The sequence below is a fragment of the Solanum pennellii genome, chromosome 9 (assembly GCF_001406875.1).
Source record: "Solanum pennellii chromosome 9, SPENNV200".
Lineage (NCBI taxonomy): Eukaryota > Viridiplantae > Streptophyta > Magnoliopsida > Solanales > Solanaceae > Solanum > Solanum pennellii.
In genome coordinates, this window is record NC_028645.1 from 49,660,742 (window position 1) to 49,675,212 (window position 14,471).

Consider the following 14,471-nt stretch of genomic DNA (forward strand, 5'->3'; position numbering starts at 1 on the left):
CCCCCTTATCTGCTTTTATCCCTTGCTTTCTTGATTTTTTTTGCTATTGTTCTGGTCAAGATGCTGTTTGTTTGTAGCTCTTGTCCAGCCTTCCGCAGTTTTGTTATCTGCACTGGTGGCTTCAGAGTTTGATGGTAGTTTCGCAGGAGCGGGGGTCAGGGGTGGCAAGGGTACCAAGGGAGATTCTAGGTTGCAGATTAGGTCTTGGGACATAGGGAGCTTGAGGGGGAAATCAATAGAGTAAATTAAAATTCTCAAGAAGAGGTAGATCAATGTAGCTTGTGTCCAGGAAACCAAATGGGTGGGAACCAAGACAAATGTAGCCGGGTTTAAGTTGTGGTACTCAGGAAGCTCGAGGAGTAGGAATGGAGTAGGCATTTTAGTTAATAGGGAACTCAGGGAGCAAGTTGTAGAGATTAGGAGGGTGAATGAAAGAATGACGAACGTTAAGCTAGTTGTTGGGAGGGCTGACTTTTAACATAATTAGTGCACACGGTGCACAAGCAGGTTTAGACGAGGAGGTCAAAAAGCTCTTCAGTGAGGATTTGTACGAGGTTGTGAGAGACATCCAGCGCCCCGAGAAGCGCTATTTTAGGAGGAGATTTTAATGGTCAGATAGGGACCACATTAGGGGCTATGATGATGCACGTGATGGTTTCAACTTTGGGGATAGAAATGAAGATATCCATCCACTTTTAGATTTCACTACTGCTTTTGATCTCGAGCTTCCATAAGAGAGAGAAGCACTTGGTGATCTAATGTAGCGCCACGGCTAAGACCGGGATAGATTACCTACTCCTTAGAAAGGGCGATAGAAATTTATGTAAAGGACTTCAAGGTTATTTCGAGGTGATGATCTCCGTGACGACGCGTAGGAGGTAGATTCAAAGTGGCGCCAGTTGTGGTTTGGTAACAGGGAGACAATGTACCTTTGGGTAGCGTTGATTTTCAGACAATGTTGAAAGTGAAACTATGTAAGTCATATCTGAGGAGTCACGAAAAAGATGCACGAAATTACGCAAATAAGGTCTGAGGAGTCACCGGATAGACGCGCGGTGCTACACAACTTAGATAAGAGAAAGTAGTCTAAAACTATGCATGATGCTACACAAATCATATATGAAAAAGTAGTCACTGAAAAGATGATTTATGAGAAAGTAGTCACCAAATAAATGCACGGTGCTGCGCAAATTGGATATATGAGAAAGTGGTTATTGGAGAAATTCACAGCACTACACAATTCAAATCTAAGAAGCCACTGGAAAGAAGCATGGTGACAACTTTCTTTGTCGAGGCTTTTCTAATCAGTGCTTCTTAGCATGATAATTTTTCATGCATATAGTATTGTCCCAAGTTTTGATAACATAAACATTGGCTAGACAGGCAGCTATATGAGTTACAACAACCGCACCGGTTGCGGAAGCTATTTTTAATTATTTTCTACCAAGATCGTAGATACTCTAATATAATGTGAGAAATATTATAGAGGAATCTTATTGAATTGCATATCTACATTATTATTTTGAGACTATATTTATAGACACTACATTAGACTCCTTGTCGAACTAAGACACTACATTACAATCATTTTCCACGTAGGATTCTATATACTATTCTTGTTCCTACTCCTATTCTAAATGAAATAAACCAAAATAACTCTCCTCATATTATCAGGGATATCAGTGAGCTCTTTGATGCCTTGTAACCTCATTCTAGTTATGATATTCTTTTGATGCTCCATTCAAATAAGTTCCTACTGTGTTTAAATTTTATTCATTTGTCTGTGACAATCAGCAACAGTCATAGTTACCTCGTGATTTCATATCACCCTATCAAATATATGGTTAAAATAAGTTTCAATGGGATCTCCCAAGTCTAGGAGACCTTTGTTTGAGAGAAGACTACCAAGATTTACAACTTGTCTTGGACCTTGAAAACCGCAATCAAGCATGGATGCCTTGAAAGCACTGTTGAAGCTGCAGGATCTGTGCAAGAAACAGAGCATAGCTATCGCGAAAAATATCCCGTGATCGGGGTAGCCCGCAGTGAAGGAAACAATCACTAACAAGTCATCGCGATCATAGAGGAAGTTATGCCCCAGCCATGTGCGAGAGCGGATCCATGACCATGAATGCGCCGCCTCCAGGCCTAGTCCAAGATATTGTAGACCACTTGTCGCAATTAGGGGGAGTACTTAATCACCCTAGTTCCAGCTTTGTTAATTATAGCCTAGTTTTCTTTTAGGGCTTGTTAGACTTTATTATGTAAATTTAGACCTGGTATACAATGACAATAACATACCCAGCGAAATCCCACATGTAGAGTGTGGGAGGGTGGCAGAGGTTGTTTTTGATAGACCCTTGGCTCAAGTAAAGCATATCAAAAATGGTTAGTTTAAAGCTTAGATTTGATGAATGCTGACTTTCCTGAGATTTGGAGAGTTAAGAATTGCTGCTTGAAGACTTGTAACAGAGTTTTCAAGGATATTACATCCACTTGAGGGTATCTAATAGAGTAGATGTTGTTTATTGCTTGTTTAAGGTACTTAATCTCTATGAAATGTTCTAGATTCTGCAAATGTTTGCAAACTGAAAATGGAGTTCATTTTTTTTATAACTGAGAAATTTGTCTGGAACCAACCTTTAGGGCCAAGTGCAGCCTTCGAAAACTTAGAAGGATAGGCTGCGCAAACGCAAATTTGTAACCAAGGACAAAATTACCTCAATCTTTGCATTGAGCACAATCCTAACATCTCTAACAGAACGGGAAAAAAGTTCCAACCATGTATTGACAACCCAGCAATCTTATCCAACACAGTTTGGTCTTAGCTTTCAGTTTTCACCATTTAACATAGACACGGGTGACGAGTAGTATGTAGCTTCAAATCCTGCCACATTCAATCACCCATATTTAATGCTTTCCACCTCCATTCCGTATGAGAACTAAACGATGAAATATACACTATTTGTTATCTTTCACCTTTACTCCAACCGATCCTCTTCATGTTGCACTTCCATGCTCAATTTAACATCTAGTTGGAATTTCTGATCTTAGGTTTTTAGACCTACCAGCCTTGCATTATTCAAGATATTCAACTGTGATTTGGTTGATCTTTCACAGTTATTTTATATTCTGCACCTTCAATATTGTGAAAAATTTTGTATGATCACATGGCCATCCTTCCGTCTTTACTTACTCCCTTACTCAATAACCTTTAAGATCTATTTCAATGTTTGACTACCCTGTATCGTGTATCTGGACATTTACATTTATACAGATTGCTAAGAGCTAAGCACTTCAATCTAAAATATTGATTATTGAACAATATATACCTGAGACCTTTTTGGACATAACAGCAAGCTTCTCTTCCAAATCCTGCTTTTGAGAATTTAGTGCAGATACATGCGCTATCTCCTCCGCTAACTGCTGTCTTTCTTGTTGCCTCAACAGGGTCACTTGCTGTAATTACAAAAATGGTATAGCAAATAAATAAAGCTTAAAGAGGTATTCATGACAACATAAACAAACAATGTGACCTCTAATTGAGATTTTAAATTTGCTAGCTCCTTCTCCATAGCTTGCATACAATCTGGCGGAAAATTCATTGAAGTTAAACCACTTATAGGACCAGTCAATGCTTGCTGCTGTAATGAGTTTAGTTCTGCTCTTAGAGATCCCGCATCCTCTTCAGCCTAATCCCAAAAGGATTCAAACGTATTAAGGCATACTATTCCACTTCAACTCATTAAGTGAAAGAAAATTCTAGCATACCCGATACTGTTCCTCTTCTACTTCCTTCAAACGTTTCTTAATTGTACGAAGCAGAGCTGAAAGATCCTCCTATATTTAAACAACAAGGCTCATATGAAAAAGACAGATGGATCACATATAAGGTTAATAACAATAGAATGGTAGTAGAAATGATATGTACTCGTGCAACAACTGCTGCATCCTTTTCCATGGCAACATCCTTGAGCGCTTTTCTTAATGAAGGTATAGTGATTTGCTCCTGCACTTCCAAAGAAAAGAAAGTGAAGCCACCTATCTACTGAAAAGAGGTCTCAATATCTTGCTTAGATTCCTTTTTATTCCTCCTTTCAGCAAAGTGAAGACAAATTCAGAAAGGTTTATCATCTAAGGAAAAGGATCCAAGTGTGCAAAATAACGTATAGTATTGGGAAAGCGCAACTTAATATATTGCAGTACTATTATCTTAAATTAAGGTAATTGCAGTGTCATGATCTCATCCATGAATGAACACAATAGTGCTAGGATATGACCAGATAAAGCCCATATTAATAAGGCAATGATATTTGTTTCATATATTACAATGTCTATCAATAATACTCCCTCCATCCCATAAATTTGAAGGTGTTAGACTGGGCACGGAGTAGAATGAAGGATATACTTTTGAAACCTGTAATCTAAAACAAGTCATTAAGAATTGTGTGGCAGTAAATTGTCTCATTAAGGGTAAATGGGAGTGTCACATAAATTGAGACAAAAGGGAGTAGGAACAACGTCCACTACCTAAGTCATACTTTATCAGAGTCCTTGTATTTTATATTATTTTTGAGAATGAACTTTATCAAAGTCTTTATATTGACTCCTAATACTTGCTGATTGTTAAAAGTTACAATCATTTAAGGGACATTTTCTAGCTGTTACTGTGGCGCAACTGAGATATGGAAATGAGTGGTGTTTGAGCCTTATAAGGGGTTCTTCGATTGGGAAATTGAAGGATGACTACCTTGCTGCAAGAATTGAATCTGGTATCACTAGATGCTGAAATGAGGATTCATTGCTATGGACTGGACAGAGCAACGGTGTCTTTTATGTGCAATCCTGCTATATAATTTTGGTAACAGCAGAAATTTTTTCTCTATGGCCTTGGAAAATTTGGGAAGCCAAAATTACTATATGAAGTGGCATGTTTCAGCTGCATATTGGCTCATGATGGATACTTGACAGAGACAAATTAACAGAAAAGAGGTCTGCAGTCATGAAGCAGATGATTCCGAATTGAGGGTAGTAGGAATTCCAGCACTGTGAGGTCGTTGGTTACCTTTGATATCTCTTTTGCAGTATCTTTGGGCTGGAAGATGTTTTTAATAGACAGAATTTCATTTGGAGCCAAACACAACCTTAGAAACTCAAGGATGACGAGTCTAATCTTCTACCCTTCTCCACTAAAAGAGTTAAGACTTAGTTTGATTGGCACAAAGGCTTGTTACTTAGTGCTGGAAGTTTATATGAATGAAGCATATACCGTATAAAAAAAAGGGACACTATTGATTTGAATCCCATAAATTGATGACTTTCAAATAACTGATCATATAACTTTTTTCCAGTAAGAACTTATTCTATGTGGACCATTTACATGACTGGTTTCCATTGAAGAAAATATAACTAAAATACATCATCTTTTTCCCCAGATAAATAAGTGCAAATATAACATTTGAAAGATGCATTACCAGATCGTTAAGACGTTTTTGCAACATGTTGTTCTCAACTTCTTTTGTCTGAAGCTGAAGAAGAAAATTTTAGAACAAGAGATATTCATTAGTACATTGACAAAAACGTATTCAAAATGAGGGAGGGAGGAAAGAAGTAAATACCTTTGAGGCGAATGCTCTGTTTTCTTCATCTAGTTGTGTGTTTTGTTTTTGCACAACTTTTAATTGAGAAACTAAGGCAGTGATATCATTCTGCAGATGGATGTTTAACTCAAAATAAAACCTAATGGGGGTATACTGCACATTGTGAAAAGGAAATTGAGTTTACCTCTGATAGGCGAGTTGCACTCCGAGATTTTGTAATCCCCAAAACCTCTGGCAAAAAAATAAAATATTTTTGAAGATGAGAAGAATGGAGAAAAAGAGGATTGTTGATTAAAGTTTTGTTACCAGGTTTGGCAAGATCTGGTCCAGAAGACGTCTTGCTTAATCTCTCCGCTGCTCTCTTTTGACGAATTTCTTCCAACTGCATATATACATACATACATACAAACAAGGTATGGAAAATGTTGTAAATGAGAAACCAAAATTGCGGATCCTAAAATTCATACCGTTCGACGACCAAGGGAGACATGACGAGACTCCATCAATTCCAATGCGAGGAAGGACCTTCTCCGCTGCTGCTTTGCCTAACCCAAAACAAAAAAAAAAAAAGTAAGAAATTTTGTTATGAAATAATATTATTTTACAAGAACATTAAAGTAGGGAGGAGAAAAGAGACAACTTCTTATTCTTAAATGATAATTTGAGATCCACACATCTGACTTATAAGTAAGGAAATCAAACTTAGTTCCAATACGATATTCCATATAATTAGAAATTTACACACTCCTGGCGGTAGATTAGTTGATTCGTTATAAAAATTTTACTAGATAAAACTCAATGGAAAAAAATATAGTGAAAAAACAGTACATATATCTAATAATACATATTATATATGCCTCATTAAAAGACATACAAAGAAAACTCAATGGGATAAAACTTTGTGAGGAAAAAAAAGAATATATCATGTATTAACTCTCCCAATGAGAATATCAATCTAGAGACTTGAATTTTCGTTTTTCAAGTTTGTGCACTATCTTCTTGAAACTTGTAGTTGCTGGAGACTTGACGATAGGTCAACCTAGTATTAATTGAACAAACTAATTGCATGTTGATATCACTATTTTTGGGAGCTCATGAGTGTATAAAAGCTTTGACGAAATATGCTTCCTTGTATATCCTTTATGAATCATGCCTTCCTTACTTCAATTTCTTTTAAGCAAATAATATATTGCATTTTAAAAACTCTTCAAGAATTTCAATTCAAGTCATCAACTTATATAACAATACTTATATATGTTTCATGTAGTTTGAATCGGTTTAAACTTTATGAGGATTATAACAAGTTTTCAAAAACTTGTATATGTTTTAGATTTTGAATGCATCAGATATTTTCATATCTATTTTGTCAAGTGACAACATTCAATATTAAATGTATGACATCTTCTAGTACCTAGATTGCAAGTCAAATAAGTTTTATGCCACCGAGATGCATCATTCACTTTTCACTTGATAATTATTTCTACATCAACATGCTTTAATAGTCATATTATCTATATCAACATAATTTTTTACAATATTGTGCGCTATTTGTATCAAAGATATCCTCAACGATATATCATTTTGTATCGATTTACAAGGGAAATTTACATAAATATACTATAATAAATAAATATTCACCATTTATAGCAATAATATTTTTTTTTCACTTGATCACTTTTAATTCAATTATAATACAGGTTTAATACATATTACAAAGAACAATTTATTATTCACATTTAATACAAATTTTAATGATGAATAATATATTTATCACACATTTTAATACACTTATAATACAATGTGACAATTTTTTACCAAACAAACATGATATATTTCAAAAAAACAATTAAAATCCATATATATTGCATGCATAATTCAATTTTAATACATATTATAAATTTAACACAGCATTGCTATAAATGGTAATAAACAAAAAGTATCGCTAAATCAGTAATTATTTTTTATAATGTATCAATTTGTGTAATTTTTCCGATTTACAATATGACATAATTTATTGAGATCTCATCACTTCATTATTTTTAGGTACGTACCGCTCTTATGAGGTTTCATGAAATGTTATGTCATAAGCTCTTCAAGAGTACATTGTCTCCTTTTTACGATCATTTTGATTCGTTGATCCCCCTTTTTCAAGGATTATTTTATTTAGAATCAATTAGTCTATCATGCTTCATGCATGTCGTAAACTCTATTGTCTAGAAACGTTGAATAAGATCATTTACAACTCATGTGTTGCTTCTTAGATCCCCCTTTATGTTAGACAAACTAACATATATGTCAATCTATTTTGGAGAATCCATCTTTGTGCATCATAACTATATTTAATAATCATATACTGCACATCAAAATTATCACATGAAAAAGAATTGGTTCATGACCATAAACCAATTAAGAAAAAAAATTGAACATAATTTATTGGTCTGATGCATATAATTACTTCATGCAATATCATATTTCAGATCAACACATGAAACTTTATTTTCATAAGCAATGATTTCACTATCTAAGACATTTAATGTCACATCACATATATATTTATCAATATTATCAAGATGAATTATCTTAATTTCATATTCTGAAAGTTGTCCTTTTAATTCAATTATCTTGCACAAATAATTTTGTGAATGTCAAACTGCAAGTTGACAACAAATGCACATGTGATTATCTTATATGTGCATCTCTTTATCATATCACATAATAGATGATCGAACTCATATTTACCTTTTATACTTTTTTAAATTTAGGAATTTAGTTCCAACATTAGTTGATCCAATCAACTTATTATGAGGATAAGCAACATAAAGAATTCATAAAGAATCGTCTAGTTCTTCAATGTATGTCTATTACTCAGTATGCACATCTTTGGGATGACCAAGTTGTTCATGCCAACTAATAAAATTATTAGTACTTGTAAACTCCAAGTTTACTATATCATGTGTATTTTGCTTTAGTAAATTTCTAATTTACTATTATATGAGTAAATTTTAATTTTATTACTCCCATAGTAATTACAGATTTATTTCTTCTCTGTTATTCTACTCATTCTAGAGGTGAGTCGTGATTCTATCACAGGTGAGTCGTGATTCCATCACTGAACGAACTAAATTGATTATCAAAAAATTGGGCACGTAATCATGTTATTTGTTTCGATATTTTTTCAAACATCAAGTTGCTAGATAACAATAGGCATACTGAGACCATCTAGAAGAAACATCTACTAGGATCATTAAGCATCTAAACAATCCACTAGGTGGATTAGTAGGTCCACATGTATCCTTATGTATGCGTTCCTAAATGCAAGGGACTCAATCTCAACTTTGTTATGATTGTCTCACAATTAGCTTGTCTTTCTAACAATCATACAAGAAAATTCACCATTTACAAATTTTTTTAGGTTCTTCAATGAATGTCCGTGTTAATTTTTCACAATTCGTCTAACCATTATAAATTAATGATATCACAGATAATCATGTAAAATTAAGAAAGTTATGGAATTAGTATAGAATGTGCCTCAATTGCACTAATTATTATTTAATAGAACTGAAAAGATATAGTATGAAATTTTTCATTAACATATGTCCGCCCAAAGACATTCTTGGTGATACCACATCTGCAATCAAAGGTCGCGATCTTTTCCACGTCTAGCATGGTGGCTTACACCTCATTCACTTTAGAATAGATCTATATTTTTAGCATTTATCAAAAGTTTTCATTCTTAATGAATGACACAAAAACATGTGAGCATATCAAATTATGAAAGTTTTGGTACTTCATTCCATATTCATGTGCATTATTCAATTACTTGTCTTTTTTCAGACATAATATGCACGACTATCACATTCACTTTAGGAAATGAATTTGCTTCAATGAGATATATTTTATGACTATTTTTTTATCAAAAACTTATTATTTTGTCTTAGTCATCATTATATCATATGATATGGTTCATTGCGACTCAAATTTAATGTCTTATATATATATATATATATGTATGTATGAATTTGCTTCAATGAGATATATTTTATGACTATTTTTTTTTATCAAAAACTTATTATTTTGTCTTAGTCATCATTATATCATATGATATGGTTCATTGNAGTCTAGATGTCTTAACCTCTTGGTGCGATTGAACTTGAATCTATCGTCTTACCCTTTTGATGTGATTGAATGTGAATCCATCATCTTATTCTCAATTAAGACTCACTTTAAAGCCTTTAATAATATCACTCACTTTAAAGCCTTTAATAATATTATTCCTATAACACTCCAAAAGTCTAAGACCTAATATGGAGACATACATGAGTGTCTAAGGGTTGTAACACTGTTTTAAGGTCAAAAATAATGTTTATGAGTCATTTAGGAAGTTTTGGAGTCAAGACGTCAAAAAACGTCCATGACGTCCGAGATTAGTCAAAGAGGTGCTAGTGTGCCTTAGCCTATTTTACAAGGTTTTAAGAGCCGGAATTTGGTCAAATTTGGTATAAAGGTGTCAAACACGTATAAAAGATGTGTTTAGGGTCGAAACGTCTGGGTACGACTCCCCAAGGACCACCCCAAGGGTCCTTGAGGAGGACCCTTCCATCATTCCATTTTGGCAAAAAGCGGTCAAAATGCAGTGGCTACCTACGCTTGCCATCGACGGAGCGTCGATGCCTCCATCGATGGACACTTAGTCAATTTCCAGAAAGTTCCAAATGCATACTCTCTTATCCAAACCACGGATGTGCAGGACGGAAGGGAACAATGCCCGTCGACTGACCTACGACCCTAGGTCGGGGTCTCGTAGGTCAGGCCTGCAACTTTTCTGTGATATTTTAATTGGTTCATTTAATTAAGTTATTTAGTTAGGGATATAATTAAGGGTTAAGGGTTGGTTAATTAGATTAGTTAAGAAACTATATAAACCCCCCTAAGCCTAAACCCCACTTAACACATCACTTTTCCCAAACCCAAATTGTTCTTCCGTCTCTCTACTTTCTCTCTTCCAAGGAAACTCCATAGAACACCAACGTCTAAGGGTTCTAGGGAAGCAAGAAGGTCTTTTTAACCATCAATATACAAAGAATATCAAGGTATGTGATCCTTTCACCTTTGGCATTCCTTTCCCCAAAGGGTTCTTCCAAAATTGGTTTCAAAAGATGATTTCATATGAGTTTCTTTCTAATCCGAATTTGATCTTCTAAATTGAATTGTTTATGGTTTCTTTTGGTTATTATGATTAGATTATGATGTTTTATTTTTCAATTATGATAGTTCTTGAGGAATTAACATAGTATGTGGAATATATCATGAATTGACCCAAATTCCCTAACCCTATGTTATGAACTCATGTTGAATTGATTAGTGTTGATACAATTGAGTTAGTTCTTGTGTTAATTAATATTGAATGATGTTATTACACCTATTTGTGGATGAAATTGGATTATCTGAGGGAAGGACCAATGATGATGGCTTGTTAAAGGAGAATTCATAAGACTTTGTGATCTTGAACCTTTATTTTAATTGTGATGGCTTGTACTTGGTGATGAAGTTCAATTGAAGCATGTCTTATGATTATATTGTCGGTATGATGATGTAATTTCAATGTCTTGATTATGTGATGTGGGATTATGTTAAGATGTAATGATATAAGATTGGTTATGAATTGCCTATGTGCCTTATATGATATGATGATGATAATGTGTTGATCTCACATATAAGGGTTGTATTGAAAGGACATTCTCATGCAATTCCTAATGAGCTAATGATATGAATATACGAGGGGTTAGTCTCCTATGACCTACACTAAGTTATGATGATTATTAAAGGTTCAAAGACATTTCAAAAGGGACTCTAGCTTAGCACCGAGTGAAGTAGTAGTGAGGAGTGTCCCCTCCCAAGGTGGGACGGTAGGTTCACTATGGTACACATGATATTGGAGACCATAATGCAATGTGCATAAAAAGGGTCCCAAGTATATCTCCTAGTTCTTCAACTATGTTGCCCCATTAGGAATACTAGCTAGTGGATCCACCTAGAATGCTATGTTCATGTATTGGTACTACCTTGTGAAGTAGTCCACCTTCTTTCAGTGTAGGGTTTCATGACGCCGGATTCCACATTTAGCTCATGTGGTTTATGTGGTTAAGGCATGTGTTCCCGAAAGTAAAATGATATAATAAAGTGAACACTAACTAGTGTGACCTAAGGGGTTTGACTTAGTCTAAGTTGGGGTATGGGACTCTAGCTATACATTGCACTAGTTGGCCTTGAGGGAAGACTTGTAAGGTTGTTTTCATGTTGATAAAGTAAATGCTATGCAAATGTTGACTTTACATGTTGATGATCCTATATGATGTTTGTTTATGTATGAATATGCTATTGGTCTATATTGCTAAATATGATGATGAATACTCTTAATGCTATGTTATGTCATGTTAGACATTCCTTATGGTCCTTTTTTGGTTTTACTTGATTAAGTAAGGTTATGGGGCTTTACTTGGTCATTGCACTTGTGGACTTGATGTTGGGTTATGAGTAATGGTCTTGTATGTGTGGTAATGTTATGAACTCTTATACATGCTTGGTTGTTATATCTTGATGTCGGAGTTGGTTTGGTTATGTACGCAAATGTGCTATGGTACATGTTGACTTGGTTATACTTGATGATGTTGGTCTTATGTTGTAAATGATCTTGTCTTAAAAAATATGTGATTATTGGTTTATAAGTGTCCTTGATTGTGCATAACGCTTTTTCAAAGTAACTTAGCATGATTTTGAACAATTGTCCCCTTTAGCATGATTTCAAATGTTTTATGTGCTTATTCTCTAGTTTAAGGACATTTAGTTCTTTCCTTTTCATTTGAAGACGATTGTTGTATATGCCTATATGTGGTTTTTATTGAAGTAAAATAAGGGCTATGTCTGAATGTTGTATCGATTTAGATGGGTTATATGTGAGACTTATACTAGAGTTTCTATGATATTATATTGTTATATTATGTATGTGAAATAAAATTAGAAGCCTATGCAAGGAGTCTATGTAAATTCCCTATATACATATTATGTGTAAGCGAGAGCTCTATGTAAACCTCAATGTAGAAGTAGATAAAAGTTTTAAATGTTCCGCAATGTAACCATGAAACATAGTGATGAATGCTAAGAGGTTAGTCTTACTTCTAGGGGTGCTCCCCGGTTGTGAAAATTCCACATCTTTCAACATGAAGAAAGATGTTGTGATGAAAACTTTTATTATGGATCCATAGTAACAAACATATTCTAATAAGAAAATTTCTACAAGATTTCAAAATTATAGTTCAACAATTTATTTTAATAATGCATATATTGTAACTTTCTTTTTTTTTCTATGTAAAAGTATTGTAAACTTTGTTAGCTCCTTTAATAAGGAAATCAAGTGAATATTATAAAAAAAAAAAGCGGCTTACCTGACATCTTGCTTTCTCGTAACTTTGTAATACTAAGTAATACAATTAAGAGATTCATATATTGAATAATGTATGTCTTCAATTTATATGTAAACATGTGTCTTTCCCCTCATACACATCAATCAACCAATTTCACAACTTTGACAAATAGATGAGCTCGGTAATACATATTTGAATCGATATGTAAATTGGTTAGAGACTCGTGCCGATAATGTGCTACGAAACTATAGAATAAGAAGAAGAAAGTAGAAAGAAGAGAAGACTTATTATTTCATTTGACGGATATTTTGGGATCCATAGATCTGATTTACAATGAAGGAAAAACCCTTTATTTATAAAGGAAACTTAACTTAATCCCCAAGTAGGATTCCAACCATATCCCAAAAGGACTCCACATAATTAGACATGAATATAAAAATATTTATAACAAATTTTACATTTTCTTTCAATTCTTAACAAATATGACAACATTGAAATAAATCTTTGTTTTGTTTTTCAATACACTTTCCCACCTTAAAATGTAGTTAATTTGGGATAAAATTAATGTTTTCAAAACTTTATAATCATCTCACATATCATATATCATACAATAACTTTAGCGTATTACCACTCAAAACTAGTCTAATTATGTTTCATAGTCATAATTTGATAATTACAATTTGTAATTACATGTTATAGGGAGGAGAGAGATTGGGGGAAGGAGGAGAAAGGTGAGCGAGAGAGGGAGGAAGGTGGGAAAGAGGTGAATTGTATATGTGTATCGGTTAGATAATTGTATATTAGACATATGTATGGGTATATATGGAAAGCGAGATAGGGAGAGAGAGGAGAGAGGCTAGCGAGGGATGATAGAGAGTGGAAGAGAGGTGAATTTTATATGTATATCAGTTAGATAATTATATATTATACACACGCATTTGTATATTATACACATGCATGTGTATATATGCAAGCGATATTCGGAGAGGGAGGAGAAAGGCGAGCGAGAGAGGGCAATAATTTGTATAATTCGCATCTCATTTGTATAATTCACGGCTACGTCTATGTAATTCACGTCTCTCTATAAAATTGATTAATATAAAGTCTAAAATTATACAAATATGATAAAACTTGAAATAACGAATTGATACAAACATAAACATATGAAGTTCAAATAGTTATACAAAATATATTATACAAATTACATTGTATAAATTATATTATACTAAATTAAAAGGCTACACATTTATACAAACTTTAAAAAGTTATACACAAAAAGATTGAATGTATATGGTGAAAAAACTGAAAAATCGAAGGAAATTATTGTCATATACAAATATAAACCATTGAATACAAAAACAAATCAAACGAAAAATTGCTAGTTGTGAATCATACAAATGCGGTGAATTATACAAACATGATTTATATATATATATATATATATATATAT

General features: G+C 33.7%; 1 protein-coding gene across 2 annotated transcripts in view; it reads right to left on the reverse strand.

The window, feature by feature from the left end:
- Window positions 1–6,232, reverse strand: part of LOC107031573 (citron Rho-interacting kinase) — a 13,895-nt gene extending 7,663 nt beyond the window's left edge. Inside the window, exons 1-9 of one of the 2 annotated variants that reach the window (XM_015232990.2) lie at window positions 6,068–6,228; window positions 5,907–5,982; window positions 5,785–5,831; window positions 5,619–5,708; window positions 5,475–5,528; window positions 3,932–4,009; window positions 3,772–3,840; window positions 3,537–3,692; window positions 3,333–3,459 (exon numbers count right to left, since the gene is read on the reverse strand). In XM_015232990.2, coding sequence (XP_015088476.1) covers window positions 3,333–3,459; window positions 3,537–3,692; window positions 3,772–3,840; window positions 3,932–4,009; window positions 5,475–5,528; window positions 5,619–5,708; window positions 5,785–5,831; window positions 5,907–5,982; window positions 6,068–6,103 — 733 coding nt within the window. In that variant the 5' untranslated portion in view covers window positions 6,104–6,228. Of the gene's footprint in view, window positions 1–3,332; window positions 3,460–3,536; window positions 3,693–3,771; window positions 3,841–3,931; window positions 4,010–5,474; window positions 5,529–5,618; window positions 5,709–5,784; window positions 5,832–5,906; window positions 5,983–6,067 lie in introns of both variants that reach the window. The other variant, XM_027911770.1, reaches the window with a different exon arrangement.
- Between the last annotated feature and the right edge of the window lie 8,239 nt (window positions 6,233–14,471).